Here is a 26,506-nt window from a genome sequence, read left to right as displayed (position 1 = left end):
TTATTTCTCCTTTTCAACTGATTTCTTCCTATCCCCCCTCCTTTTTCAGAGACTTTTAATTTTATTATTATTATAATTATTTTATTAATATTCAAGTGGTTCCCTCCTGCCTCCCTTTCTTTCCCCTTCCATGTTTTAATTGTAAAATATTCCCCACTTTATTTCTCCTTTTCAACTCCCATTCCTTTCTATCCCCCACCCACCTTTTGCAGGGACTTTTTTATTATTATTTGACTTTTTATTAATTTTCAAAGGTTTTCCTCCTGCCTCACTTTCTTTCCTAATCCCCATTTCTTCCTATCCCCCCTCCCTTTTTCAGGGAGTTTTTATTTTATAATTATTATAATTATTTTATTCCTTTTTCCTTTTTAAATTTAACTATTTATTAGAAATTTAGACAATACATACATACATATATACAAACTTACATAAAACAATAAACACTAATTTCTCCAAGCACAAGTAAAATTTTATTTTATTTTTGACTTTTTTATTCATTTCTTAATTTTCCTCTTCCACCGATGGCTTGTTTGATGCTCAGTTTTTCAAATATATCCCCTTTTCTCTTCAACTGCTACCTATCTTATCTATTCCCCACCCCCACCCCCATTTTAAAAAGGGACTTTTGTGGGGTGTCTAGGCCTGGGAAAATGGACTGGATCTTTGAGGGGGGGCTTTAAAAAGGCCATTCAGCCGCCTCCCCCCCCCCACCTTTCCCCTAGAATTGATTCATTCATTCATTAATCCGCTCCAGCGCGCTCCCATTCATTCCCTGGCAAAGCGCTCCTGGCAGGCGCTTCCTTATATGGGCACGGCCGGGCGGGGGGCGGGTCCCGGGGGCGGGTCCGCCGGCGGGGCTCATTAGCATGAGTCGGAGAGCGTGGGAAAGTCTCGGTCGTTTTTTCCCACGCCGGAGCCGGAGAGGCGCGGCTCGGCGCGGAGGGGAGGGAGGGGCGGGGAGCAGGGAGGGTGGGAAAATGGAAGGGGGGGAGGGTGAGATTGACGGGGGGGAATTGGACGGAGATTGACAGGGGAAATGGAGGGAGGGGGCAAAATGGGGAGAGATTGACAGGGGCGATGGGGGAAATTTGGGGGGGAGGGGAGATTGACAGGGGAAATTGAGGAAATTTGGGGGGAGATTGACAGGGGAAATTGGGTGAGATCGATGGAAATTTGGGGGGAGATTGACAGGGGAAATGGAGGGAAATTGGGGGGAATTTGGGGGGAGATTGACAGGAGAAATGGAGGAATATTGGGTGAGATTGATGGAAAATTGGGGGGAACTGGGGGAGATTGACAGGGGATATGGAGAGAAGGGGGATGATTGACAGGGGAACTGCGAGGGAGGGGGGATTGATGGGGAAATTGGAGGGAAGGGAGGAGCTATTGACAGAACTGGGGGAAGGGGGAGGCAAGAAAGTGAAAGGGTGGGGAAAGTGAGTGGGGGTAACAGGAGGGAGGGAGGGAGGGCTAAATGAGAGGGGGGGTCCCCAACCCCGGATCGATGCCTATTAAGAACCGGGTGCGGATTCAAATCCCAGGCCTCCCTCCTTCCTTGGGAGCTTTGGAGGGACCATTGGGACAGCTGGGGTCAGCCTAGATGGCCACAGGTGTACCTTTCCAGCTCAACCGTTCTATGATTTGAGGACCCTTTCTGTCGTTCTACAATCCTGTGAATTCCTCCCCCCTTCCCCCCAGAGCCGAATTATTATTGGGTTTCGGCCTCCCCTCCGGCGGGTATTTATATCCTGGGAAATGTCCGGCGCCCCGAGGGAACGGCTCAGCCCCGAGTGTGAGGTCAGTGGGGTCTCTGCCTTCCCAAAGCCTAAAAACGTCAAGGCCCATCCCTCGTTTCGTAGCTCCACAGTTCCTGCTTTCTCGTGGGCGAGGCTAGATGACCCTGGGACCCTTTTTCCATCCCTCCTGTTGATCCTGCGCAACAACCTGGAGCTCCTGCTTTTCTGCAGGCAGGGATTGCGTAGAAAACGGCCTTTCCACCAGCAAACCAAAGCCCATCCCCGCAGGCGGAAGTGCCGTTGCTCAGGCCTCTTTTTCTCCTTTAGAAATGAGTTTCTTAGAGCTGCACTGGTGAGATTCCCGCCTGGGAAAGCACAGCTTTCGCCTGCCCATCTAGCTGCACCCTTGCGATTTCGGCCCGTCTGCATTTAAATCTAAATTTCCCATTAATTTATGGGAGAAATCTGGCCAGGAAAAAGCCATTTCTCCCACTAGCTTGGCCTGTTGAATGCCTGCCCGCCGATGTCACACACGCCGGCTTCACAATGGTCGCCGCCGGCGAGCCCAGCTGCCCCCAGGAGGCAGCCTGCACCCCAGAGAAGTCAGGGCCCACCCAGCCACCCCCAACACCCAAAGGTGCCAGGTTAAGATGGCGGCTGCTCAGAAAGGGAAGTTTTTCCCGCAGGAACCATATTACATTCCAGGGTGAGTTTGAGCCCCAAATTTGGGGGTGGGGAGGGTCTCTAATCAGAGAGAGGTAGGGAGGGAGTGATATATGCACTATTTATGCGCAATAAATAAATAAAAATCGCCGTTTCCAAAAGCGGGTTGGTCTAGATGATTATGAGAGGTCCCATTCAATTCTCTTTTGCCTTGTTTCTCTCTAGAGTGGCCCTCCAGGACTACATTTCCCATAATCCACTGGTCCCGTTTGCTAGGGATGATGGGAGTTGTAGTCCCAAAACAGTTTGAGCTTGGCCAGGCCTATTTCTTTGCCGATCTACCTATTTCTTTGCGGATCACAATCTACCATTTCTTATTTTTGCCAAATCATTTTGATTCATTTTACCATTATCATTATTTTCCATTACATTTCCCTTTATTTTACACATTAGGGCTAAAAGCCTGACTTCAACCCTTCCTTTTGATTTTCTTACGATTATAACTAACTCCTATATTTTCACTACTTAAGAAATTATAACATTCTTATTCATCTCTAAAAAGCCTTCTTTACACTGAGTTTTATCATCTAATTTGCAAAGCTTCTTGCAATCTTTATATAAAGGTGAAACTCAGAAAATTGGAATATCGTCCAAAAGTGCATTGATTTCAGTAACGCAACTTAAAAGGTGAAACCAATCTATGAGATAGATTCAAGACATGCAAAGGAAGATATGTCAAGCTTTTATTTGTTGTCATTGTCATTATTTGTCGTTAGGTGGGTCAATTATAAATGGAATGTCATTCATGAAATGTCATAGCGATTTTTGTATGATTGTAACGATTTGTTTTATTCCTGTGGAATTTCCAAAAGAAAGCATTTCTCGAAATAAAAATAAAAAATAGTAAGTTGCATTATTGAATCAATGCACTTTTCAATGATATTCTAATTTTCACCTGTACTTAAGCACTCTTATTCCTCTCCAAAATTCCTTCTTTACGCTGATTTTCATCACTTAACTTAAAAAGCTTCTTGCAATCCTTATATAAATAACATTTCTCTCATTTGACACCCACCCCGATGGCTTCCTTCCCACGGGGTTGGTCTAGATGATGCCCAGGGGTCCTGCCGTGCTTCACCCGCTCTGGATTTTCCCATCTTTAGGGATGTGTTTCATGTTGAATAGATTATTGTATTTTAATATTGTGTTGGACGCTGCCCAGAGTGGCTGGGGAAACCCAGTCAAATGGGTGGGGTATAAATAATATATTATTATCATTATTATTGTATCTTTTTCTCCCCCCCCCCCACTTTCCGCCTCTTTTCTCCAGGTACTCGGGCTTCTACCCCCAGGTCCGCTTCGAGGTGGGCAAGCCCTACGGCCGCATCACCTGTGACGTCCTGACTGACCCCAACGTCCAGAAAAGCCCTGTTTCCGTCCTGGCACCGCTGACCAGGCCTAAATTTGTCGGCGACTTCACCGGCCGTGACCGGCCATTCAGCCAATGCATGGACCAGCACCAAAACTACATCCCGGGGTATTCCGGTGGGTCTCTATATCTATATCTCTTATCTGTATGTCTATCTATCTATCTATCTATCTCTATCTATATATCTGTATGTATGTATGTATGTATGTATGTATGTATGTATGTATCTATCTATCTATCTATCTATCTATATCTACCTATCTAATCTATATAAATCTGTATGTATATCTATCTACAGTATATCTCTATCTAACCTCTATATCTCTATATATATCTCTCTATATATCGAACCTATCTATATATATCTCTCTATCTAACCTATCTCTATATCTATTCATGTATCTATCTATCTATCTCCCCTTCATGGATCAATGCCTTGTGGTGGCGAAGGGGCTTGAATAACTCAGAGAAGCTATGAGCTATGCCATGCAGGGCCACCCAAGATGGACAGGGCATAGTGGAGTGTTTTGACTAAACGTGATCCACCTGGAGAAGGAAATGGCAAGCCACTTCAGTATCCCTGCCAAGAAAACTCTATGGGCAAAGACAACAGGCATATAAAAGTTATGACGCTGGAAGATGAGCCGCTCAGGTCGGAAGGCGTCCAACATGCTACTGAGGAAGAGCGGAGGACAAGTACAAGTAGATTCAGAGCTGATGAAGCGGCTGGGCCAAAGCCGAAAGGTCGCTCGGTTGCGGATATGCCTGGAAGCGAAAGGAAAGTCCGATGCTGTAAAGAAAAATATTGCATAGGAACCTGGAATGTAAGAACCATGGATAATGGTAAGCTGGATGTGGTCAAAAATGAGATGGCAAGAATAAATATCGACATCCTGGGCATCAGTGAACTAAAATGGAAGGGAATGGGCGAATTCAGTTCGGATGACTATCATATCTACCGGTAATACTGTGGGCAAGAATCCCGTAGAAGAAATGGAGTGGCCCTCATAGTCAACAAAAGAGTGGTGAAAGCTGAAATGGGATGCAATCTCAAAAATGACAGACTGATCTCGATACGAATCCAAGACAGACCTTTTAACATCACAGTAATCCAAGTTTATGCACCAACTACCGGTACTGAAGAAACTGAAATTGACCAATTCTATGAAGACTTACAACACCTTCTAGAAATGACACCAAAGAAGGATGTTCTTCTCATTATAGAGGATTGGAATGCTAAAGTAGGGAATAAGGAGGTAAAAGGAACAACTGGCAAGTTTGGCCTTGGAGTTCAAAATGAAGCAGAGCAAAGGCTAATAGAGTTCTGTCAAGAGAACAAGCTGGTCATCACAAACACTCTTTTCCAACTACACAAGAGACGACTCTACACATGGATATCACCAAATGGGAAGAATCGAAATCAGATTGATTATATTCTCTGCAGCCAAAGATGGAGAAGCTCTACACAGTCAGCAAAAACAAGACCTGGAGCTGACTGTAACTCAGATCATCAGCTTCTTATAGCAAAATTCCAGCTTAAACTGAAGAAAGTAGGAAAAACCACTGGGCCAGTAAGATACAATCTAAATCAAATCCCTTATGAATACACAGTGGAAGTGAGGAACAGGTTTAAGGATTTAGATTTGGTGGACAGAGTGCCTGAAGAACTATGGATGGAGGCTCGTAACATTATACAGAAGGCAGCAACGAAAACCATCCCAAGGAAAAGGAAATGCAAGAAAGCAAAATGGCTGTCCAATGAGGCCTTACAAATAGCGGGGAAGAGGAGGCAAGCAAAATGCAAGGGAGATAGGGAAAGATACAGGAAACTGAATGCAGATTTCCAAAAAATAGCAAGGAGAGACAAGAGGGCCTTCTTAAATGAGCAATGCAAAGAAATAGAGGAAAACAATAGAATGGGGAAAACCAGAGATCTGTTCAAGAAAATTGGAGATATGAAAGGAACATTTCGTACAAAGATTACCATAATAAAGGCCAAAAGTGGTAAGGACCTAACAGAAGCAGAAGACATCAAGAAGAGGTGGCAAGAATACACAAAAATATAGAGGTCTCGTGCACCCCAGGTAGTGTGGTTGCTGACCTTGAGCCAGACATCTTGGAGAGTGAAGTCAAATGGGCCTTAGAAAGCACTGCTAATAACAAGGCCAGTGGAAGTGATGATATTCCAGCTGAACTATTTAAAATTTTAAAAGATGATGCTGTTAAGATGCTACACCCAATATGCCAGCAAGTTTGGAAAACTCAGCAATGGCCAGAGGATTGGAGAAGATCGGTCTACATCCCAATTCCAAAGAAGGGCAGTGCCAAAGAATGCTCCAACTACCGCACAATTGCGCTCATTTCACACGCTAGCAAGGTTATGCTTAAAATTCTACAAGGCAGGCTTAGGCAGTATGTGGACGGAGAACTCCCAGAAGTGCAAGCTGGATTTCGAAGGGGCAGAGGAACCAGAGACCAAATAGCAAACATGTGCTGGATTATGGAGAAAGCTAGAGAGTTCCAGAAAAACGTCTACTTCTGCTTCATTGACTATGCAAAAGCCTTTAACTGTGTCGACCACAGCAAACTATGGCAAGTTCTTAAAGAAATGGGAGTGCCTGATCACCTCATCTGCCTCCTGAGAAATCTCTATGTGGGACAAGAAGCTACAGTTAGAACTGCATATGGAACAACTGATTGGTTCAAAATTGGGAAAGGAGTACGACAAGGTTGTATTTTGTCTCCCTGCTTGTTGTTGTTGTTTAGTCGTTTAGTCGTGTCCGACTCTTCGTGACCCCATGGACCATAGCACGCCAGGCACTCCTGTCTTGCACTGCCTCCCGTAGTTTGGTCAAACTCATGTTCGTAGCTTCGAGAACACTGTCCAACCATCTTGTCCTCTGTCGTCCCCGTCTCCTAGTGCCCTCAATCTTTTCCAACATCAGGGTCTTTTCCAAGGATTCTTCTCTTCTCATGAGGTGGCCAAAGTATTGGAGCCTCAGCTTCACGATCTGTCCTTCCAGGGAGCACTCAGGGCTGATTTCCTTAAGAATTGATAGGTTTGATCTTCTAGAAGTCCATGGGACTCTCAAGAGTCTCCTCCAGCACCATAATTCAAAAGCATCAATTCTTCGGCGATCACCCTTCTTTATGGTCCAGCTCTCACTTCCATACATCACTACTGGGAAAACCATAGCTTTAACTATACGGACCTTTGTCGGCAAGGTGATGTCTCTGCTTTTTAAGATGCTGTCTAGGTTTGTCATTGCTTTTCTCCCAAGAAGCAGGCGTCTTTTAATTTCGTGACTGCTGTCACCATCTGCAGTGATCAAGGAGCCCAAGAAAGTAAAATCTCTCACTGCCTCCATTTCTTCCCCTTCTATTTGCCAGGAGGTGATAGGACCAGTGGCCATGATCTTGGTTTTTTTGATGTTGAGCTTCAGACCATATTTTGCGCTCTCCTCTTTCACCCTCATTAAAAGGTTCTTTAATTCCTCCTCACTTTCTGCCATCAAGGTTGTGTCATCTGCATATCTGAGGTTGTTGATATTTCTTCCGGCAATCTTAATTCCTGCTTGGGATTCATCTAGTCCAGCCTTTCGCATGATGAATTCTGCATATAAGTTAAATAAGCAGGGAGACAATATACAACCTTGTCGTACTCCTTTCTCCCTGCTTATTTAACTTATATGCAGAATTCATCATGCGAAAGGCTGGACTAGATGAATCCCAAGCAGGAATTAAGATTGCGCAAAATATGGTCTGAAGCTCAACATCAAAAAAACCAAGATCATGGCCACTGGTCCTATCACCTCCTGGCAAATAGAAGGGGAAGAAATGGAGGCAGTGAGAGATTTTACTTTCTTGGGCTCCTTGATCACTGCAGATGGTGACAGCAGTCACGAAATTAAAAGACGCCTGCTTCTTGGGAGAAAAGCAATGACAAACCTAGACAGCATCTTAAAAAGCAGAGACATCACCTTGCCTGCTTCTTGGGAAGAAAAGCAATGACAAACCTAGACAGCATCTTAAAGAGCAGAGACATCACCTTGCCTACAAAGGTCCGTATAGTTAAAGCTATGGTTTTCCCAGTAGTGATGTATGGAAGTGAGAGCTGGACCATAAAGAAGGCTGATCGCCGAAGAATTGATGCTTTTGAATTATGGTGCTGGAGGAGACTCTTGAGAGTCCCATGGACTGCTAGAAGATCAAACCTATCCATTCTGAAGGAAATCAGCCCTGAGTGCTCACTGGAAGGACAGATCGTGAACTTGAGGCTCCAATACTTTGGCCACCTCATGAGAAGACTCCCTGGAAAAGACCCTGATGTTGGGAAAGATTGAGGGCACTAGGAGAAGGGGACGACAGAGGACAAGATGGTTGGACAGTGTTCTCGAAGCTACGAACATGAGTTTGACACAACTGCGGGAGGCAGTGCAAAACAGGAGTGCCTGGCGTGCTATGGTCCATGGGGTCACGAAGAGTTGGACATGACTAAACGACTAAACAACAACTATCTATCTATCTATCTCTCTCTCTCTCTCTCTCTATATATATATCTCTCTATATATATCTAACCTATATCTATATATCTATCTGTATGTATATCTATCTATCTATCTATCTATATCTCTAATCTATATTTCTCTCTCCATCCCCCCTCTATATATCGTATTTTTTCGTCTATAGGACGCCCCCATGTATAAATGCCCCCCTATTACTGAATATTATAATTTCACAATTATTATTACTGAATATTATTATTTTTAATTTATTTTAGCGGAATATTTTTTATTCCTGAATATTATTATTACACAATTATTATGACTAAATATTAAAAATTATTATTATTATTATTATTATTATTATTATTATATCTCTGACACTTCTCTTTCAGGCTTTGTCCCTTACCAGGGCTGCATTCCCATTCCAGGCCGGGTGCCGCCACGCACTACGTTTCCCCCACAAGGCAACCGACCATGTGTGCGGGTGCCGCCGCCAGGCAAAGACACCCCCTCCTGCCACCCGGGCATCCGCCTCGCCTGCGGGCCCGGCTGGCGCCAGTTTGCCTCGTCGGCCGGCGCAGACTTGCACCCGGCGCTCACCGGTGCAGACTTGAACCCAGATTCGAAGATGTACTTGTGCCACCCGGACGTGGCGCTGGTGTGTGGCCGGGACCGGGGGCAGCCCTGCGACCCGGGGATGTCCCTGATTTGTGGGCAGGGCTGGAGGGCCGTCCCGTGCAGCGGAGGCGGCGCAGGGAGCGAGGAGGTAAGCCCGGGTCCCTGGTTCAAATGTGAACCTAAACACCCCCCTCTGGAATCTCGTTTCCGCAAAACATGCGACAACAGTGTCAGAAGCGGCGGGGTTTGGGGAGGGCGGAGCTCCCTGCTGACCCCACCCTCTCTCCGCCCCCCAGCCAACCCGGATCGAGGGCACACCCCTCCCGCTGGCCACCGAGACGTCGGACGTTTGTCGATTCGATCGCACACCCAAGATGGACACGCCCAACCTGATCCAGCGGAAGGCTATCTCGGGTAAGGTACCGGATCCACCCCTTCCTGGGGAAGCCCCACCTTCCGCCCACAGAGCTATACCTTCTTTCTGAAACCAGCCGCCTCCAGGGCTTCAGGCCAAGCCTTGCGGGAGTTTCTAGATTTCTCCTTGCGGGGATTCCTATATTTCTCCTTGTGGGGGGTTTCGCTTGCTCAAAGGCAAGCGCAGCTAAAGGAACCCGGCAGCTTCTGGGCTCCATTGTGAACTCGTAGTGGTAGTTTCGAGGGAGCCCTCCCCGGCCCTCACCCCCCCAAACTATTCTTCCCTGATTGCAGGCTACACCCCTCACTTCCCCTGGATCCTGTCTCCTTGCAGGGATTTCTAGATTTCTCTTCGCGGGGACTAATCGTTCAAAGCCAAGTGCAGCCAAAGGAACCCGGCAGCTTCTGGGCTCCACTGTGAACTCGTAGTGGTAGTTTCAGGGCCGAAAATGCTAGTTTTGAGGGAGCCCTCCCCAGCCCTCACCCCCCCGAACTATCCTTCCCTCATTGCGGGCTACATCCCTCGCTTCCCCTGCATCATTTCTCCTTGTGGGGTTTCTAGATTTCCCCTTGCGGGGAGTAGTCGCTTCAAGTCCAGCGCAGATAAAGGAACCCAGCAGCTTCTGGGCTGCGCCGTGAACTCATAGTGGTAGTTACAAGGGAGCCCTGCACGGGGCCCAAATGCTGGTTTCGAGGGAACCCTCCCCGACCCTCACACCCCCAGAATTATACTTCCCTCATAACAGGCTTCCCCCGGATCATTTCTCCTTGTGGGGATTTTCAGATTTCTCCTTACGGGGACTAATTGCTCAAAGGCCCTTACCCCGCCCAGAACTATCCTTAACTCATTGCAGGCTACACCCCTCGCTTCCCCTGGATCATTTCTCCTTGTGGGGATTTCCTCCCCTCGTTGCAGGCTACACAGGCTACATCCCTCGCTTCCCCTGGATCATGGGCGAAAACTATCTGACGGGGGTGAAGGACGCCATGAACGAGTTTGACCGCAACCAGGTGCGTGCTGCAACTCCCACGGCTGGCGATGGCGTGCATCAATTTATCCGTTTCCGAGCGGATAATGTCCCTTTGCTGCCTCGGGTTCCAGGATTTCAAAGCCCGGACCCAGGGCGGGTCAGCCTAAATGACCCGCTGAGGTCCCAAACCCTGAGCCTCGCCCTTTCATCCCCGCAGGAAATGCTTCGGAGCCCCATGTACAGCTTTGGGAAGCGCCATCCCCGCACCTACTGGCCCAACACCAAGATTTACACCAGCGGAGGCCTGATGCCCTTCTACACCGGCTTCGTGCCCAGTAAGTCCGGGGATGGGATGGATGACCCTGGACCCCCTTACTGGTCAAATCTCATTTGGTCAAGGACTAATATATTTCTGCTTGCGGTGATTTCTAGATATGGCTATTATTTCCCACCTTTCCTTTTCAGGTATTTCCCTTTGCCACTCAGATTTTTTCTAGTTTTTGGCCGATTCCCCCTTCCCGTTCAAACTTCCCCACTAATAATAATAATAATTTATGGATTCCCATTTGGATTGTTCCACCATTCACACTGTCCCCGTCCCCAACCCCAGTCCAGAATTTTTCCTTTCCTTCGGTCCATTTCCCCCATTCAGCCATTACCGATTTCCACACCTTTTTTCCTCCCTTTCCACATTATTTATTATTACTTATTTGCATTTATTATTTATTCATTATTATTTATGTTTATTATTAATTATTTAAATTTATTATTATCATTTATTATATTACTTATCATTTAGATTTTTATCATTTTTAGATTTAGATTCATGATTTAGATTATTTATGTTATCATTTATATTTTTCTTTATCATTATTTAGATTGCCGTATTTTTTCGTGTATGACTGTTTTTTCCCTAAAAAATACTGTAATGTCCAAAATTTGGGGGCAATATAATTATTAATTATACTGTTATTTAGATTAAATTTTTGTTATCATTTACATTTATTATGTTATAATTTGATTTTTCTTTATCATTGTTTATATTATTATCATTCTTATTTTATTTAGTTATTTCTTTCTAATTCCCACCTTCCACACTCACAAATCCACCCCCCTATATAATTATAAAATTTGGTCCCCCCAGTGATCTGCAACAACTATGCCTAAACCTTATTATTTAGATTCATCATTTATTATTATTTGGATTTATTATTTTTATTTAGATTAGTCATTATTATTTAGATTTATTATCTGTACTCATCATCACTTATTATTTAGATTTATTCATTTATTTAGACCTACCATTCCCCTCTGAGATATGTATTTATTTTTTGTATTATTTAGTTGAATCATTTCTATTTATCATTCATTCTTATTTGGATTTATTATTATTATTATTATTATTATTATTATTTTATTAGTCATTATTACCCTATTTAGATTGATTCATTTATTAAACCCACCGTTCCCCTATTTGGTATTATTTAGTTTTATTCTTTTGATTTATCATTTATTCTTTTTATTTATTATTTTTATTTATTTATTTTTTAAAAAATATTTTATTGGATTCATTATTTTTATTTTTATTTATTAGTCATTATTATTTTGATTTATTCCTATATTTAGACCCAACCTTCCCCTCTGACATAGATATTCATTTTTGGTATTATTTAATTGTATTATTTGGATTCATCATTTATTATTATTTGGATTTATTCTTTTTATTTCAATTTATTAGTCATTATTATTTAGATTTATTAATTTCTTTTGACCCACCCTTCCCTCTGACACATATATTTATATTTATTTATTTTTGTCGTCCCCCCCAGCAATCCGCGACAACTATGCCCAAACCTTTGGCAACAGCACCCGCCAAGCCTATTTTGGTGAACTTCAGCGGAGGCAGCGCGAGGGTTGAAAAGAGGATTTTTAATGGCCGCCCAGACAACGCCGGCGGCAACGGCAGATGACATCACAACCACAGAGAAGCGAGGGAGAGAGGAACCATGGAGGAACAAGGGTAGAGGTGACCTTCTAAGAAATGAGGAAGAATGTAGAGGTGCCTTCTGGGAAAGAGGAAGAGGAATCCAGAGGTGACGTCTGAGGGGGTCCATCGTTGGACATCCATTCTTCGTAGCCCATCACTGGTTTCCATCATCCGTGGTCCATCTTTTATCTTCCATCCTTCGTGGTCCATCGTTGGACGTCCATTCTTCGTGGATTCCAACATTCGTGGTGCATCTTTGGGCTTCCATCATTCGTGTCCACCATTGGACTTGCAGGAGGAACCTGAGATGGAGAGACATCCAGGAGATCTGCCAGAGGTGGCATGGTAGAACCATGGAGAGATGCCCTCAAGCCTAGAGAAAACCGTGGATTGGGGAGGTCAGATCTTCGAGAAGACCGAGGAGGCCAAATATCAAGGAGAGCCTGGAGACCACGTTGGAGAAGCTGGAGACTCGTGACGTGGAAAGAGTTGAATTTCCAGAGGCTCAGATTTGACCTGGTGAAAACTTGGGAGGCAAGGTGAAGAAGGAGGAACGTGGAAGCTTGGAGTCAACGGGGAAGGAAGGTGGAGGCCAGGTGGAGAGGAAGAAGCTGGAAGCTTGGAAGCAACCTGGATGTGATGGAAGAATGTGGAGCCACGGTGGAGAAGATGAGCTGGAATCCCAGGACCAACAGGGAAGCAAGCTGGATGCCAGATGGAGAGGAAGAAGCTGGAAGGAGCTTGAAGGTGATGAGGTGAGAACTTGGGAGGCCAGAAGAACTGGGAAGCTTGGAAGGAAGCTGGATGTGATGGTGAGAGCTTGGGAAGCCAGAAGAACCTGGAAGCTTGGTGAGAACTTGGAATCCACATGGAGCAAAAGAAGAAGCTTCAAAGGAAGCTGGACGTGATGGTGAAAGCTTGGATTCAAGGTGGAGAAGCAGCTTGGGATGGTGAAAGCTTGGATTCCAGGTGGAGAGGACGACAAAGCTTGGAAGGAAGCTGGACGTGATGATGGTGAGAACTTGGAAGGCACTTGCTGAGAACTTGGAATCAAGGTGGAGAAAGAAGAAGCTTGGACGTGATGGTGAGAACTTAGGAGCCAGAAGAACCTGGTGAGAACGTCAGAAGGAGAACCAACAAGGGAAGAAACCAAGGGGTGGGGTGGTCCAATAAAGCTGTCTAAAGTCTCTCGAGCCTGGTGTGTCTTCCTCTCCTTCATAGGCCCCCTCCTCCTCCGCAAACTCCCCCTCCTCCTCAGCGGTGGCGTCCTAGTACTGCTGGTACTCCAGGACCAGGTCGTTCAATGTTGGACTCGGCCTCCGTGAGCTCCATCTCGTCCATCCCTTCCCCGGTGTACCAGTGGAGGAATGCCGTGCGGCGGAACATGGCCGTGAACTGCTCCGAGATGCGCTTGAAGAGCTCCTGGATGGCGCTGGAGTTTCCAATGAAGGTGGCGGACATCTTGAGACCACGCGGTGGGATATCGTAGACGGCTTGGATTCAAGGTGAATAAGACACTTGGAAGGAAGCTAGACGTGATGGTGACAGCTTGGGAGGCCAGAAGAAGCTGGAAGTTTGGTGAGAACTTGGAATCCAGGTGGAGCTGAAGAAGAAACTTGGAAGGAAGATGGTAAGAACTTGGGTTCAAGGTGGAGAAGCTTGGAAGGCACCTTGGAGCACAAGAAGCTTGCAGGTGATGGTGAGAACTTAGAGGCCAGAAGAATCTGGTGAGAACTTGGGTTCAATGTGGAGAAGAAGCTTGGACATGATGTTGAGAAGAACCTGGAATCTTGGAAGGTACCTGCTGAGAACTTGGAGGTGGAGAAGAAGCTTGGACGTGATGGTGAAAGAACCTGGAAGCTTGGAACGCACCTGCTGAGAACTTGGAGGTGGAGAAGGAGAAACTTGGACGTGATGGTGAGAAGAACTTGGATTCCAAGTGGAGAAGAAGCAGCAGCTTGGAAGGAAGCTGGATGTGATGGTGAGAGCTTGGAAGGCCAGAAGAACCTGGAAGCATGGTGAGAACAGAGTGGAGCAGAAGAAAAAACTTGGAAGATGGCGAGAGCTTGGGTTCAAGGTGGAGAAGCTTGGAAGGCACCTGGAGAACTTGGAGCCAAGGTAGGGAAGAAGAAGCTTGAATGTGATGGTGACAACTTAGGAGGCCAGAAGCACCTAGAAGCTTGGTGAGAACTTGGAATTAAGGTGGAGAAGAACCTGGAAGGTGAGAAGGGGGGTCAATATGCCAAGGGGATGGGGTCCAATAAAGCTGTCTAAAGTCTCTCGAGCATATTTTGTCTTCTTAGGCGGCTTCCTCCTCCGCCTCCTCCTCAAACTCGCCCTCCTCTTCGGCGGTGGCGTCCTGGTATTGCTGGTACTCCGAGACCAGGTCGTTCATGTTGGACTCAGCCTCCGTGAACTCCATCTCATCCATCCCTTCCCCAGTGTACCAGTGCAGGAAGGCCTTCCGCCGGAACATGGCTGTGAACTGCTCTGAGATTCTCTTGAACAGCTCCTGGATGGCTGTGCTGTTTCCTATGAAAGTGGCGGACATTTTTAAACCACGAGGCGGGATGTCGCACACGGCCGTTTTCACGTTATTGGGAATCCACTCCACGAAGTACGAGGAATTTTTATTTTGGACGTTAAGCATCTGCTCGTCGACCTCTTTCATCGACATCCTCCCCCGGAAAACGGCGGCGACCGTTAAATATCGCCCGTGGCGAGGGTCGCAGGCGGCCATCATGTTTTTGGCGTCAAACATCTGCTGCGTCAGCTCCGGGACGGTCAATGCTCTGTATTGCTGGCTCCCACGACTCGTCAACGGGGCGAATCCGGGCATAAAGAAGTGAAGACGAGGGAATGGAACCATGTTGACGGCGAGTTTGCGGAGATCCGCGTTGAGTTGACCGGGGAAACGGAGGCATGTGGTGACACCGCTCATGGTGGCGGAGACGAGGTGGTTGAGGTCGCCATAGGTGGGCGTGGTCAGCTTGAGGGTGCGGAAGCAGATGTCGTAGAGAGCCTCGTTGTCGATGCAGTAGGTCTCGTCGGTGTTTTCCACCAGTTGGTGGACGGAGAGGGTGGCGTTGTAGGGCTCTACCACAGTGTCGGAGACCTTGGGCGAGGGCACGACGGAGAAGGTGTTCATGATCCGGTCGGGGTACTCCTCTCGGATTTTGGAGATTAAAAGGGTGCCCATCCCAGAGCCGGTGCCGCCACCTAAAGAATGGGTGAGCTGGAAGCCCTGCAGGCAGTCGCAGGACTCTGCCTCCTTGCGGACCACGTCCAGGACCGAGTCGACAAGTTCGGCCCCTTCGGTGTAGTGACCCTTGGCCCAGTTGTTGCCGGCGCCGCTCTGGCCTGGGAAGGGAGAAAAGGAGGGGAGGCCGTATTCATCATCATCATTATTAGTAATATAATAGTATTCTATTATCAAATATTAATAAAAATAATTCTTAATAATATGATAGCATATTAGGATAAAATTATAATCAATCATAATATATTCTATTATATTAATAAAATAAGTATTAATAATATAATAGTATTCTATGATGGTAAAATAATTATATAATATTAATAACAATTAATATTATATTATGATATATTAATATAATATTGATAAAATAATAATTAGTATAATAGTATTCTATGATGGTATATTAGTATTATATATTTATGTTATATATATAGGATATATTATGATATATAACATATTAATAAATAAACATAATACTATAATATTTTATATTATATATTATATATTAACATAATAGAATCATAGAGTTGGAAGAGGCCACAAGGACCATCCAGTCCAACCCCCTGCCAAGCAGGAAACACCATCAAAGCATTCTTAACATATGCCTGTCAAGCCTCTGCTTAAAGACCTCCAAAGGAGACTCCGCCACACTCCTTGGTAGCAAATTCCACTGCCAAACAGCTCTTACTGTCAGGAAGTTCTTCCTAATGTTTAGGTGGAATCCTCTTTCTTGTAGTTTGAATCCATTGCTCTGTGTCCGCTTCTCTGGAAGCGGACACGGAGCAATAATATACATATATATGTTCTGTGTAATAATAATAATAATTTATTTGTACCTCGCCCATCAGCCTCCAACAAAGGTTAAAAATACATTAAAATGTCACACATTCAAAACTTCCCTAAACTTAATAATAATAATAATAATAATAATAATGTATTATTTGTACCCCGCCCATCTGACTGGGTTTCCCCAACCACTCTGGGCGGTTTCCAACGAAGATAAAAACAATACCAATTAAATATCAATTCTTTCAGGTTGCCAATGCCGATCAATAGAGACGCACCGAAAACGAAATTATCCGGGCGGAAGATTTGTCCGAAGGGTCCAGAGCGGACCGAATCCATGGTTCCAGGTTCCAGGTCAACCAGGACAGCGCGAGGGACATATTTGCCACCTGGGGGGAGGGAAAAAAATTAAAATCCAAACACGAAAACCTGGATTTTGGAAATATTTTCTTTAAAAAAATGGTGGGGGGGGGGCCTTTTCAAGTATAAATACATATTTTAGACTATTTTCCCGTCTACATGACCCTATTCTAGGGGACTCAGGTTTAAAAAAATGTATCCGTGTAGACGATGCCCCCTAATTTTTGACATTTTTAGGGGGGAAACCTAGGAAAAATACGGTATGCACACACATAAATAAACCGAAATACATAGATCTTTAACTTGCAGCGTTCTTTTTAATATGTATGAGTCCTATGACTCTTTTAAAATAAATTTAAAAAACAATACATCCCTCAACCCTAGGGCTTTTTTTAAATTAATTTTTGGGATGTTTTAAGTACATACACAGATATATATATATATATCATACATACATACATATGTGTATACTGTATACGTATACACATCAACCCAAAGGCTTTTTAAACGTCCAGTGGTCTTTATAATACACATTTCTTATATTATTATTTATTATATTACATAGGAATATTGTATGTATCCTAAGGCAGTTTGGAAAAGAAAAAGACGGAAATCCAAGGGCTCTTCTTTTAAGAAGAAACTCGGGAAATAAGAATATCATCGAAAAGTGCACTTATTTCAATAATGTAACTTAAAAGGTGAAACCAATATATGAGATAGATGTGGGACATGCAAAGCAAGATATGTCAAGCCTTGATTTGTTGCAATTGTCATGATTTGTCATTAGGCGGGTCAATTTTAAATGGAATGTCATTAATGAAATGTCATAGCGATGTTTATTTTTGTATTACAGTATTGTAACAATTTGGTTTATTACTATGGAAATTCCAAAAGAAAGCATTTGTAAAAATAAAAATAAAAATTAATAAGTTGCATTACTGAAATAAATGCACTTTTTGACGATATTCTAAATTTCCAAGTTTCACCTGTATTATTACATTATATAAGAATATTATATGTATTTTTTGTTCCACTTTCAAGGTACAACTGTATAGACCAGGCCTGGCCCAACTGCTGTTTTGGGACTACAACTCCCATCATGCCTAGCTCACAGGACCAGTGGTGAAGGAAGATGGGAATTGTAGTCCCAAAACAGCTGGAGGACCAGGCCTGCTCTAGACCAATACAATATATAGACCAAGACAATATTTTCCTGTTTAGGGAAGCTTTAAATGTGTAACAGACCATTGTATTAATATTTGGTTGCAAGCTGCCCAGAGTGGCTAGGGAAACCCAGCTAGATGGGTGGGGTATAAATAATAATATTGCAAAAATTATAATGTTTAACAGACTATAGTATTTAATATTTGGTTGGAAGCCGCCCAGAGTGGCTGGGGAAACCCAGCAAGATGGGCGGGGTATAATAAATATATATATTCAACCCCAGGTCCCTTTTGGAATATAGACCAACACATGGAATACATCTAGAATTTCCTTGTTTTTTAAAAAAGGACGTGTATGAATTCAGGGAGCCTTTTCCACACCCAGTTATTAATTGGGGTGTGTGTGTGGAGATTTTTGAATACCCAATTAGGGCTCCTTTTGGAATATAGACCCCGGGGCTGTAAGGGAAGCTTTTAATGTTTAACAGACCATTGTATTTTCATATATTTTGTTGCAAGCCATCCAGAGTGGCTGGGGAAACCGAACCAGATGGGTGGGTAGAAATAAAAATATTTTTAATATTATTAACTTTTTAAGTACCCATTCTACAGGGTACTTAAGTACAGGGAGCTTTTTTTTAAAAAAACCATTTGCACTCCAGGGCTCCTTTTTTTACACACAGGGGGTTTTTAAATACCCATTCAAAGTCCAGGGCTCCTTTTGGAATATAGAGCAACGCTGTTGGAACTGATTTCTAACTTATTAAGTGTAAGTTACAGGTAGGTAGCAGTGTTGGTCTGCCATAGTTGAAACAAAATAAAAAAAATCTTTCCAGTAGCACCTTAGAGGCCAACTCAGTTTACCAATAACAAACTGAGTTGGTCTCTAAGGCACTATTGGAAGGAATCTTTATTATTATTTAAAGTACCCATTCTAACACACATTTGCACTCTAGGGTTCCTTTTTTTTAACATACAGGGGGCTTTTTAAATACCCATTCGATCTCCAGGCCTCCTTTTTTTTCTACTTCACCTTTTTATCTCTTTCCCATTTTTATCCATTTCACCTTCTATCTATTTTTATCTATTTCCCATTCTTATCTATTTCACCTATCTATTTTTACCTCTTTCACCTTTTTATCCATTTCACCTTCTGCCTATATTTTATCTATTTTTTTATCTATTTCCCATTCTTACCTATTTCAACTTTTTATCTATTTCCCATTCTTATCTATTTCAGTCTATCTATTTCCCATTTTTATCCATTTCACCTATCTATTTTTATCTATTTCACCTTTTTATCTATTTTTATCCATTTTACCTTTGTATCCATTTCACCTATTTTTCTCTTTCCCATTATTTATTTCCCATTCCTATTTCACTTTTTATCTATTTCCCATTCTTATCCATTTCAACTTTTCTATTTTTATCTTTCTCCTTTTTATCCATTTCACCTTCTATCTATTATTATCTTTTTCACCTTTTTACCCATTTCCCCTTTCTATTTCTATCTCCCATTTTTATCTCTTTCCCATTCTTTCAACATTTTACAGGAGAAACTTGGAAAATTAGAATATCGTCAAAAAGTGCATTGATTTCAGTATTTCAACTTCCTTGTTTTTTTTCTTTTCATTTTGACAAATGCTTTCTTTTGGAAATGCCACAGGAATACAACAAATAGTTACAATCATACAAAAATAAACATCGCTATGACATTTCATTAATGACATTCCATTTATAATTGACCCGCCTAATGACAAATAATTACAATTGCAACAAATCAAGGCTTGACATATCTTGCTTTGCATGTCATGCATCTATCTCATAGATTGATTTCACCTTTAAAGTTGCGTTGCTGAAATAAATTCATTTTTTGACAATATTCTAATTTTCCGAATTTCACCTGTACAGTATCTCACCTTTTTATCCATTTCACCTTCTATCTATTTTTCTCTATTTCCCATTCTTTAAAGATAAATTCTTTATTGTTTTAATGGCTCTATTTCCATTCCTTATCTATTTCACCTTCATATCCATATCCCCATCTATCTATTTTATCTATTTCCCATTCTTACCTATTTTACCTTTTTATCTATTTCCCATTCTTCTCTATTTCCCAGTCTTCCCTATTTCATCTCTTATATATTTCCCATTCTTACCTATTTCACCTTTTTATCTATTTCCCATTCTTACCTATTTCACCTTTTTATCTATTTCCCATTCTTACCTATTTCACCTTTTTATCTATTTCCCATTCTTATCCATTTTCCCTTCTATCTTTTCCCAACCCTTTCCCTTTTTTCTCTCTTTCCCATTTCCCCATTGGACCTCTCTCTCCCCCCCCCCCCCATAGCTGTCAAGTTTTGCCTTTTCTCACAAGGAAGCCTATTCAGCATAAAGGAATGCTGCTTAAAGGGAGAACTTGACAGCTATGCCCCCCCCGGGCAGCTGCCCAGAGGCCTCCCTGCCACCCACCGGTGGCCTCGTTGTAGTATACGTTGATCCTCTCCAGCTGCAGGTCGCTGTCGCCGTGGTATGTGCCCGTGGGGTCGATGCCGTGCTCGTCCGAGATCACCTCCCAGAACTGGGGAAGACACACACAAAAAAGGGGGGCTAAGCGGCCTTGTTTTTTTCCCCGCCCTTCCTCTACCCCCCCTAATTATAATAATTATTATTATGATTATTATTATTAAACCTTGGCGCCGATTTGGTTGCCGCACTGGCCGGCCTGCAAATGCACAATTTCCCTCATGACGGCGGTTGCTTTTGGGCGGCTAAAGGAGATGCTGATCGTTGGACGCGCGCGGGACGCTGGCTGCGTCCTGGCAACGGTCTCCGCCTTATATAGGCGCGACGGCGCGGGCGCTGATTGGGCAACCGAAGCGGCGCGCGCGGGAGCCACGGATTCGGCGAGCAGGGCGGAGGAAGCCCACGGCCCCGCCTCCGCGAGGCGGGCATTGGATGGAAGGCGCGCGCGCGGCGGCGCCCATTGGCCGAGGTGCGTTTCCTGCAAGAAACGAACCACATTGGTTCCAGCCCCTCGTCGGAGGAGGTTCGTTTTCTCAGCCTATTGGGCCTCCTCTTTTTATCCACCCCGCCCATCAAGGCCACCGCCGCGTCTGATTGGCCATCCGTCGGAGGTGGTTCGTTTCCTCAAGTCGCCCTCCTCTTCTTTCCACCTCGAGGCCTTGCGCATCAGACGGGTGCCATTGGCCTTTTCCGAGCCCGCCCACCCGCGCGCAAAACGTCCATTGGCCGAGACTCACGCCACTCCTTTGCGATTGCATTTTATCGGTTCCCATTGGTCTTTTCCGAGCCCGCCCACGCGGACACAGACGCCCATTGGACGAAACCCATGCCGCTCCTTTGCGCTTGCATTTTATCGATTCCCATTGGTCTTTTTTGAGCTCGGCCACCCGCGCGCCAAACGCCCATTAGACGTTTGCCGCTTGCATTTTAGCGTGCCTCTCTCTCATTTGTCCGACACCTCACTCCTTCTCGCCCCCTATTGATTTTTTAATCCCGCCCCTTAGTCAGCACAGCCAATGCCTGGTCGGAAAGGATGGAGAGGAGGCTCAGGATTGGTTGCTTCGTGCCCAGCACGCGACGTCAACGGCCGGGGCGCAGGAACGCGCTCGGACATTTCTCCGTTGTGTAACGCATCACGGGCTGCCCTAGCAACCGCGTCCTTGGCAACGCGTCGGGCGCCTAGTAACCAGGCGCGGCCTTTACATTTCACCTCAGAGAACGAAGCCTGAGATAAATTAGTGGCCCATTGAAAGCATAAATGAATTAATGAAATTAAATGAAATAAATAAAATAGGAATGCCTGAGATAAATGAGTATCCCGTTTAAAAAATAAATAAATAAATGAAATAAACCAATAAATAAAGAAAATAGGCTCTTGACAACGCCTCAGCCTCCCTAGCAACCAGGTGAGGCCTACACATTTTCCCTCACGGAATGAAGCCTGAGCTAAAGTAACGGTCCATTTTAAAACAAACAAATAAATAAATGAAATAAACCATTGAATAAATAGGCCAGCTTGAATTAAACTAGTGGCCTGTTTAAAGCATAAATCATTAAATCAAAGAAGCCATTAAATAAATTAGGCCTGCCTCAGCCTCCCTAGCAATCAGGTGAGGCCTACTCTTTTTCCCCTCACGGAACGAAGCTTGAGATAAACTAATGGTCCATTTTTAAACAAAAATAAATGAAATTTGTTAGGGAATTTTATAGGGGGGGCACCCGAACGAGGCTTCACTTGGGAATAAAGATTGGCACAAATGCCCTCAAGGGGACCCTGTCTGATCCTACAACACCACTCTAGTATCGCACCAACACGAACCCCTCAAGATCAAGCCCTGTGTAATAAAGGCTCTCTTTCCTACCCTTTCTCTGTTGCCTGAGATTCTATGTAACCATATTTCTTCATGGTGTATCTGAGGAAGTGTGCATGCACACGAAAGCTCATACCAAAATAAAAACTTAGTTGGTCTTTAAGGTGCTACTGAAGGAATTTTTTCATATTTCTTTATGAATGAATACCATGTATCTGTATTTCTAAATGAAACCCCCCTTTTGCTACTCGGGCCAAGGGCTCTCAGGGATGCAGGGAACAGCCATAATCCTTTTAAGCAAGAGTTCACGTGGCCAGGGTGGTGCTCCTCTGCATATCCATAATCCATACAGGTACCATCTCCTGCCATTCCTGACCCTCCGAAGCCAGAGGCAATACTCACACCTGGACCCATTCCCCCCCCCCCCCCCCGGCCAGGTACTCAAGGATCCCCTCCCATATACTTACTGGTACTTGCATATCAATGTCCTGGGACATCGTGCATTGTTACCTTATGTTAATCCTGTTTACCTCCTGTTTACCTGTATGCTAATGTTGTAAGCCAATAATGGCTTATCTTCCAAGTTAGCCCAATAAAACTCAGAGACAATAGGAGTTAGGAGTCCATTATGTTTATTGCAAAGCAATAAGGTTACAGTCGAATATTTTCGGAATACTGCAACCCCGCCCAAAGGTCAGGCGGGGTATTTATAACATTTAAGACAAAGGATTTCAATTTAACCAATCACATAAATAATCACATTTTGTTGTTGTTGTTGTTTAGTCGTTTAGTCGTGTCCGACTCTTCGTGACCCCATGGACCATAGCACGCCAGGCACTCCTGTCTTGCACTTCCTCCCGCAGTTTGGTCAAACTCATGTTCGTAGCTTCGAGAACACTGTCCAACCATCTTGTCCTCTGTCGTCCCCTTCTCCTAGTGCCCTCCATCTTTCCCAACATCAAGGTCTTTTCCAAGGATTCTTATCTTCTCATGAGGTGGCCAAAGTATTGGAGCCTCAGCTTCACGATCTGTCCTTCCAGGGAGCACTCAGGGCTGATTTCCTTCAGAATGGATAGGTTTGATCTTCTTGCAGTCCATGGGACTCTCAAGAGTCTCCTCCAGCACCATAATTCAAAAGCATCAATTCTTCGGCGATCAGCCTTCTTTATGGTCCAGCTCTCACTTTTCATTGCTTTTCTCCCAAGAAGCAGGCGTCTTTTAATTTCGTGACTGCTGTCACCATCTGCAGTGATCAAGGAGCCCAAGAAGGTAAAATCTCTCACTGCCTCCATTTCTTCCCCTTCTATTTGCCAGGAGGTGATGGGACCAGTGGCCATGAGAAGGTGGGGCCTGGGAAGGTGGGGGCAAGTGACGTGTGTGTGCTTTCTAATATCACCTTGCTTGCTTTTGGCACCAGGCTGACCTGTAGTTTTCCCCAGCACATCTGCACCCTGTTTTAACCCGAGTTCAAGTATTTTTTTCAGGTTTTCAGCAGTTCTGACCTTGCCTTTGACACCTGGCTGAACTGTAGTTTCCTGCACCCTGTTTATCTTGCACCCTGTTATCACCTCGCTTGCTTTTGGCACCAGGCTGACCTCTAGTTTTCCCCAGCACATCTGCACCCTGTTTTAACCCGAGTTCAAGTATTTTTTTTTCAGGTTTTCAGCAGTTCTGACCTTGCCTTTGACACCTGGCTGAACTGTAGTTTCCTACACCCTTGTATTTCATTTTGTTTAACACAATTTCACGTTCTGTTAAGGTTTTCAGCAGTTCTGACCTTGCCTTTGACACCTAGCTGAACTGTAGTTTCCTGCACCCTGTATTTCCTTTTTGACACATTTTCACATTTTTTAGGTTTCCTGCAAGTTTTGCCCCTTGCATTTGGCACCTGGCTGAATTGTAGTTTTCCTGCACCCTGTATTTCATTTTTTAACACAATTTCACGTTCTGTTAAGGTTTTCAGCAGTTCTGACCTTGCCTTTGACACCTGGCTGAACTGTAGTTTTCCTGCACCCTGTATTTCATTTTTTAAACACAATTTCACATTTTGTTGAGTTTTTTGTAGTTCTGGCCTTGTTTTTTTTTTTGGTACCTGTTGTTTATCTGTGCATCCCCACACCTGTACCCTGAACTGGTATTGGCTTTTAATAGCGGGCCTACCCTGAACTGGTCCTGGCTTTCGGGCCTACCCTGAACTATCTTGTGTGAATTGTGAATTTGTTTGCGCGCTTATGTGAATCTGGGAGAGCCTGTTCAATGAGTCAGCTCTGTGTGATTTCTGAGTGAGCCTATTCCTAAAAGCTCTCTATATCCCTGGCTGAACCTTTCTCCAGGCGTATTGCAGTGGTAGGCCTCTGTACTGTATGTGTATGGCTTTTATGTGTGTGTCGTTACATTGCTTTCTCCTATCACCAGGCTCAGGCCTCCTGCTCTTATTGGCCTACTTACTAGTTTATACTGAATTGTTGTTTACCTGTTCACCTTTTTCACATTTTTTTAAAGCTTTCAGAATGACATGTAGTTTTTTGCACCCGGTGTTCACTGTTTTAACACAAGTAGTCATTTTAAAAAAAGTTTTACTGCAGTTCTGCCCTGGCTTTTGACAACTGGCTGAACTGTAGTTTTCCTGCACCCTGTATATATATATTTTGACACATTTTCATGTTTTGTGGGGGGAGAGTGGTGTGCAGGCAGTAAGCAAGAGGGTGGAAGGGGGGCCTCAGGGGGAGCCTCACAATCCCTGGCTTAGGAGCCTGGCTCCCAATGATCAGGGAATATGTGAACAGAGTACGGTTGAGGAATGTAAATGAAATGTAATGAGGAATAAGGGTGGCAAGTGAAGAATGGAATGTTGGGGTTGGAAAAGGTGGGGCTCTTGGAAGCAGCAGCTACAGTAGTAGACCTGACATTGTGAGGAAGTGGGTACCTTTACACTCAGGAGAAAAAGAGGGAGAGTGGGGTGCAACTGGTACACAGGCCGGGGGCATAAATTTGGAATAATTGGAAGAAGAAAAAAAGGATGGAAAAGGAATGTGTACACATTTTGAGGGCAATGTCTATCTTCTACACAGATTTGGAGTGTGCTTTCACAACCCTCCGTGCCCATGTTGCAGAGCACATCCAAGGGGTGACTCCATCGTCCAAACGGAACGCTGTGGAGCAGGGTTGACGGCCCGCCAAGGAGTTGGTGGCCCGCCAGGCTGCCTGTCATGGCAGAAGCATGGGACGATGAGAGGAGAGCCCAAAGGTGGCTCTGGTTCCGGGGTATTGGAGGAGTGGACAAAGCAAACACTTCAGAGGCTGTGATAAAATAGACAGAGGTACTCCCTATTACCCTGCCCAGAATTTGTTGTTACCCAAAAAGAACCCTGAAACTGTCACCTTTTGAAAGAGCACATCGAAGGGTTAATCCATTGTCGAAGCAAACACCATAGAGCGGAGTTGGCAAACCCGCCAAGCTGGCCGCCACAGGAGTGTAGAACAATGAGAGTTGCCAACCGATGGCTCTAAACCTAATTCAGTGGCTTGGCTCTGTCAAGCAACCTAGCTCTGTCAGAGCTTCTCCCTATTGCCCTGTTCGCAGACCCCATTGCCCTGTTTGCAGATATTCCCTAGACCCTCCAAATTTCTCCTGTGGGTCAACAGTGGGCTGGTGGTTGTTGGGGGACATGCATTACATCACCATGTACAGTCTCTCTCTGCCGTGTTTTGTTTCTTTTTCTCCCCAGGTGCGTTCTTGGGCATACCCCTTTGATGGCCTCTGCACCAGTACACATCTGGCTGAATCTGTGGATGGATGAGCCATTGACACCGCGCTGGCGAGGACTGTTTGCTGCTTTTGCTGACCACAGACTGCGATTGCTGGGGGGTTTGTTCCTTGGATTCACCTTTGGTCTGTGAGCACCAGGACGTGTGCTTAGGACCAAGACTTTGACTTAGAATAGACATTGTACCATCAGGATCCCTACGTCACACTCCGGAAGCTGGTTTGCTCTCTAAAAGACTCCCTTATTTTTAGCGCCCTCATCCAAATAGAGCAATAGCAATTCTATACATTTTTGGATGTTAGTAGGGGGATTTGCACTGGTCTTATTGGCTAAAAGGAATGGTGCCAACCCAGTACCAAATTTTGATGACAATTTGTATTTAAATCCTTCCCAACATAGTCCAAAAACATGGCCCAAAAGCAGTTACTTTTGCAATATCAACAATTGCCTCAGGAGGGTCAAGATGAGTTACCTGAGGGTCAAGCTGAATGAGTTACATAAGTGTCAA

General features: G+C 44.5%; 3 protein-coding genes across 3 annotated transcripts; 1 reads left to right on the top strand and 2 right to left on the bottom strand.

Annotated features, from left to right (window-relative positions):
• Positions 1-1,466: 1,466 nt before the first annotated feature.
• CIMIP2A (ciliary microtubule inner protein 2A) lies at positions 1,467-12,301 on the top strand. The gene is made up of 7 exons (XM_035102403.2): positions 1,467-2,442; positions 3,730-3,944; positions 8,726-9,099; positions 9,248-9,365; positions 10,282-10,376; positions 10,554-10,671; positions 12,166-12,301. The coding sequence occupies exons 1-7, from the start codon at positions 2,246-2,248 to the stop codon at positions 12,252-12,254; spliced, it is 1,206 nt and encodes a 401-aa protein (XP_034958294.1). The 5' UTR covers positions 1,467-2,245; the 3' UTR covers positions 12,255-12,301.
• On the bottom strand, positions 12,246-13,784 carry LOC118078506 (tubulin beta chain-like). The gene is given in 2 exon segments (XM_060270429.1): positions 12,246-13,627; positions 13,629-13,784. Coding segments are annotated over 2 exon segments (339 nt in total). The 3' UTR covers positions 12,246-13,444.
• TUBB4B (tubulin beta 4B class IVb) lies at positions 12,246-20,715 on the bottom strand. Its single transcript, XM_035102402.2, has 4 exons — positions 20,587-20,715; positions 20,367-20,475; positions 16,647-16,757; positions 12,246-15,683 (listed from the first exon to the last, which is right to left on the bottom strand). The coding sequence occupies exons 1-4, from the start codon at positions 20,641-20,643 to the stop codon at positions 14,623-14,625; spliced, it is 1,338 nt and encodes a 445-aa protein (XP_034958293.1). The 5' UTR covers positions 20,644-20,715; the 3' UTR covers positions 12,246-14,622.
• Positions 20,716-26,506: the final 5,791 nt, after the last annotated feature.

The sequence above is a fragment of the Zootoca vivipara genome, chromosome Z, assembly GCF_963506605.1.
Source record: "Zootoca vivipara chromosome Z, rZooViv1.1, whole genome shotgun sequence".
Classification (NCBI taxonomy): domain Eukaryota; kingdom Metazoa; phylum Chordata; class Lepidosauria; order Squamata; family Lacertidae; genus Zootoca; species Zootoca vivipara.
Note: the sequence above shows the minus strand (reverse complement) of the source record. Positions and strands in the feature narration are given on the sequence as shown.

Bases quoted from the DNA above. Each gene is read 5' to 3' on its own strand.
- CIMIP2A (XM_035102403.2), top strand. From the start codon at position 2,246: ATGCCTGCCCGCCGATGTCACACACGCCGGCTTCACAATGGTCGCCGC. The intron at 9,100-9,247 runs GTAAGCCCGGGT...TCCGCCCCCCAG, and splicing joins GCGGCGCAGGGAGCGAGGAG to CCAACCCGGATCGAGGGCAC. The intron at 10,672-12,165 runs GTAAGTCCGGGG...CGTCCCCCCCAG, and splicing joins CTACACCGGCTTCGTGCCCA to CAATCCGCGACAACTATGCC.
- TUBB4B (XM_035102402.2), bottom strand. From the start codon at position 20,643: ATGAGGGAAATTGTGCATTTGCAGGCCGGCCAGTGCGGCAACCAAATC. The intron at 20,476-20,586 runs GTTTAATAATAA...TGTCTTCCCCAG, and splicing joins GCAACCAAATCGGCGCCAAG to TTCTGGGAGGTGATCTCGGA. The intron at 16,758-20,366 runs GTGGGTGGCAGG...CCCTCCCCCCAG, and splicing joins ATACTACAACGAGGCCACCG to GTGGCAAATATGTCCCTCGC.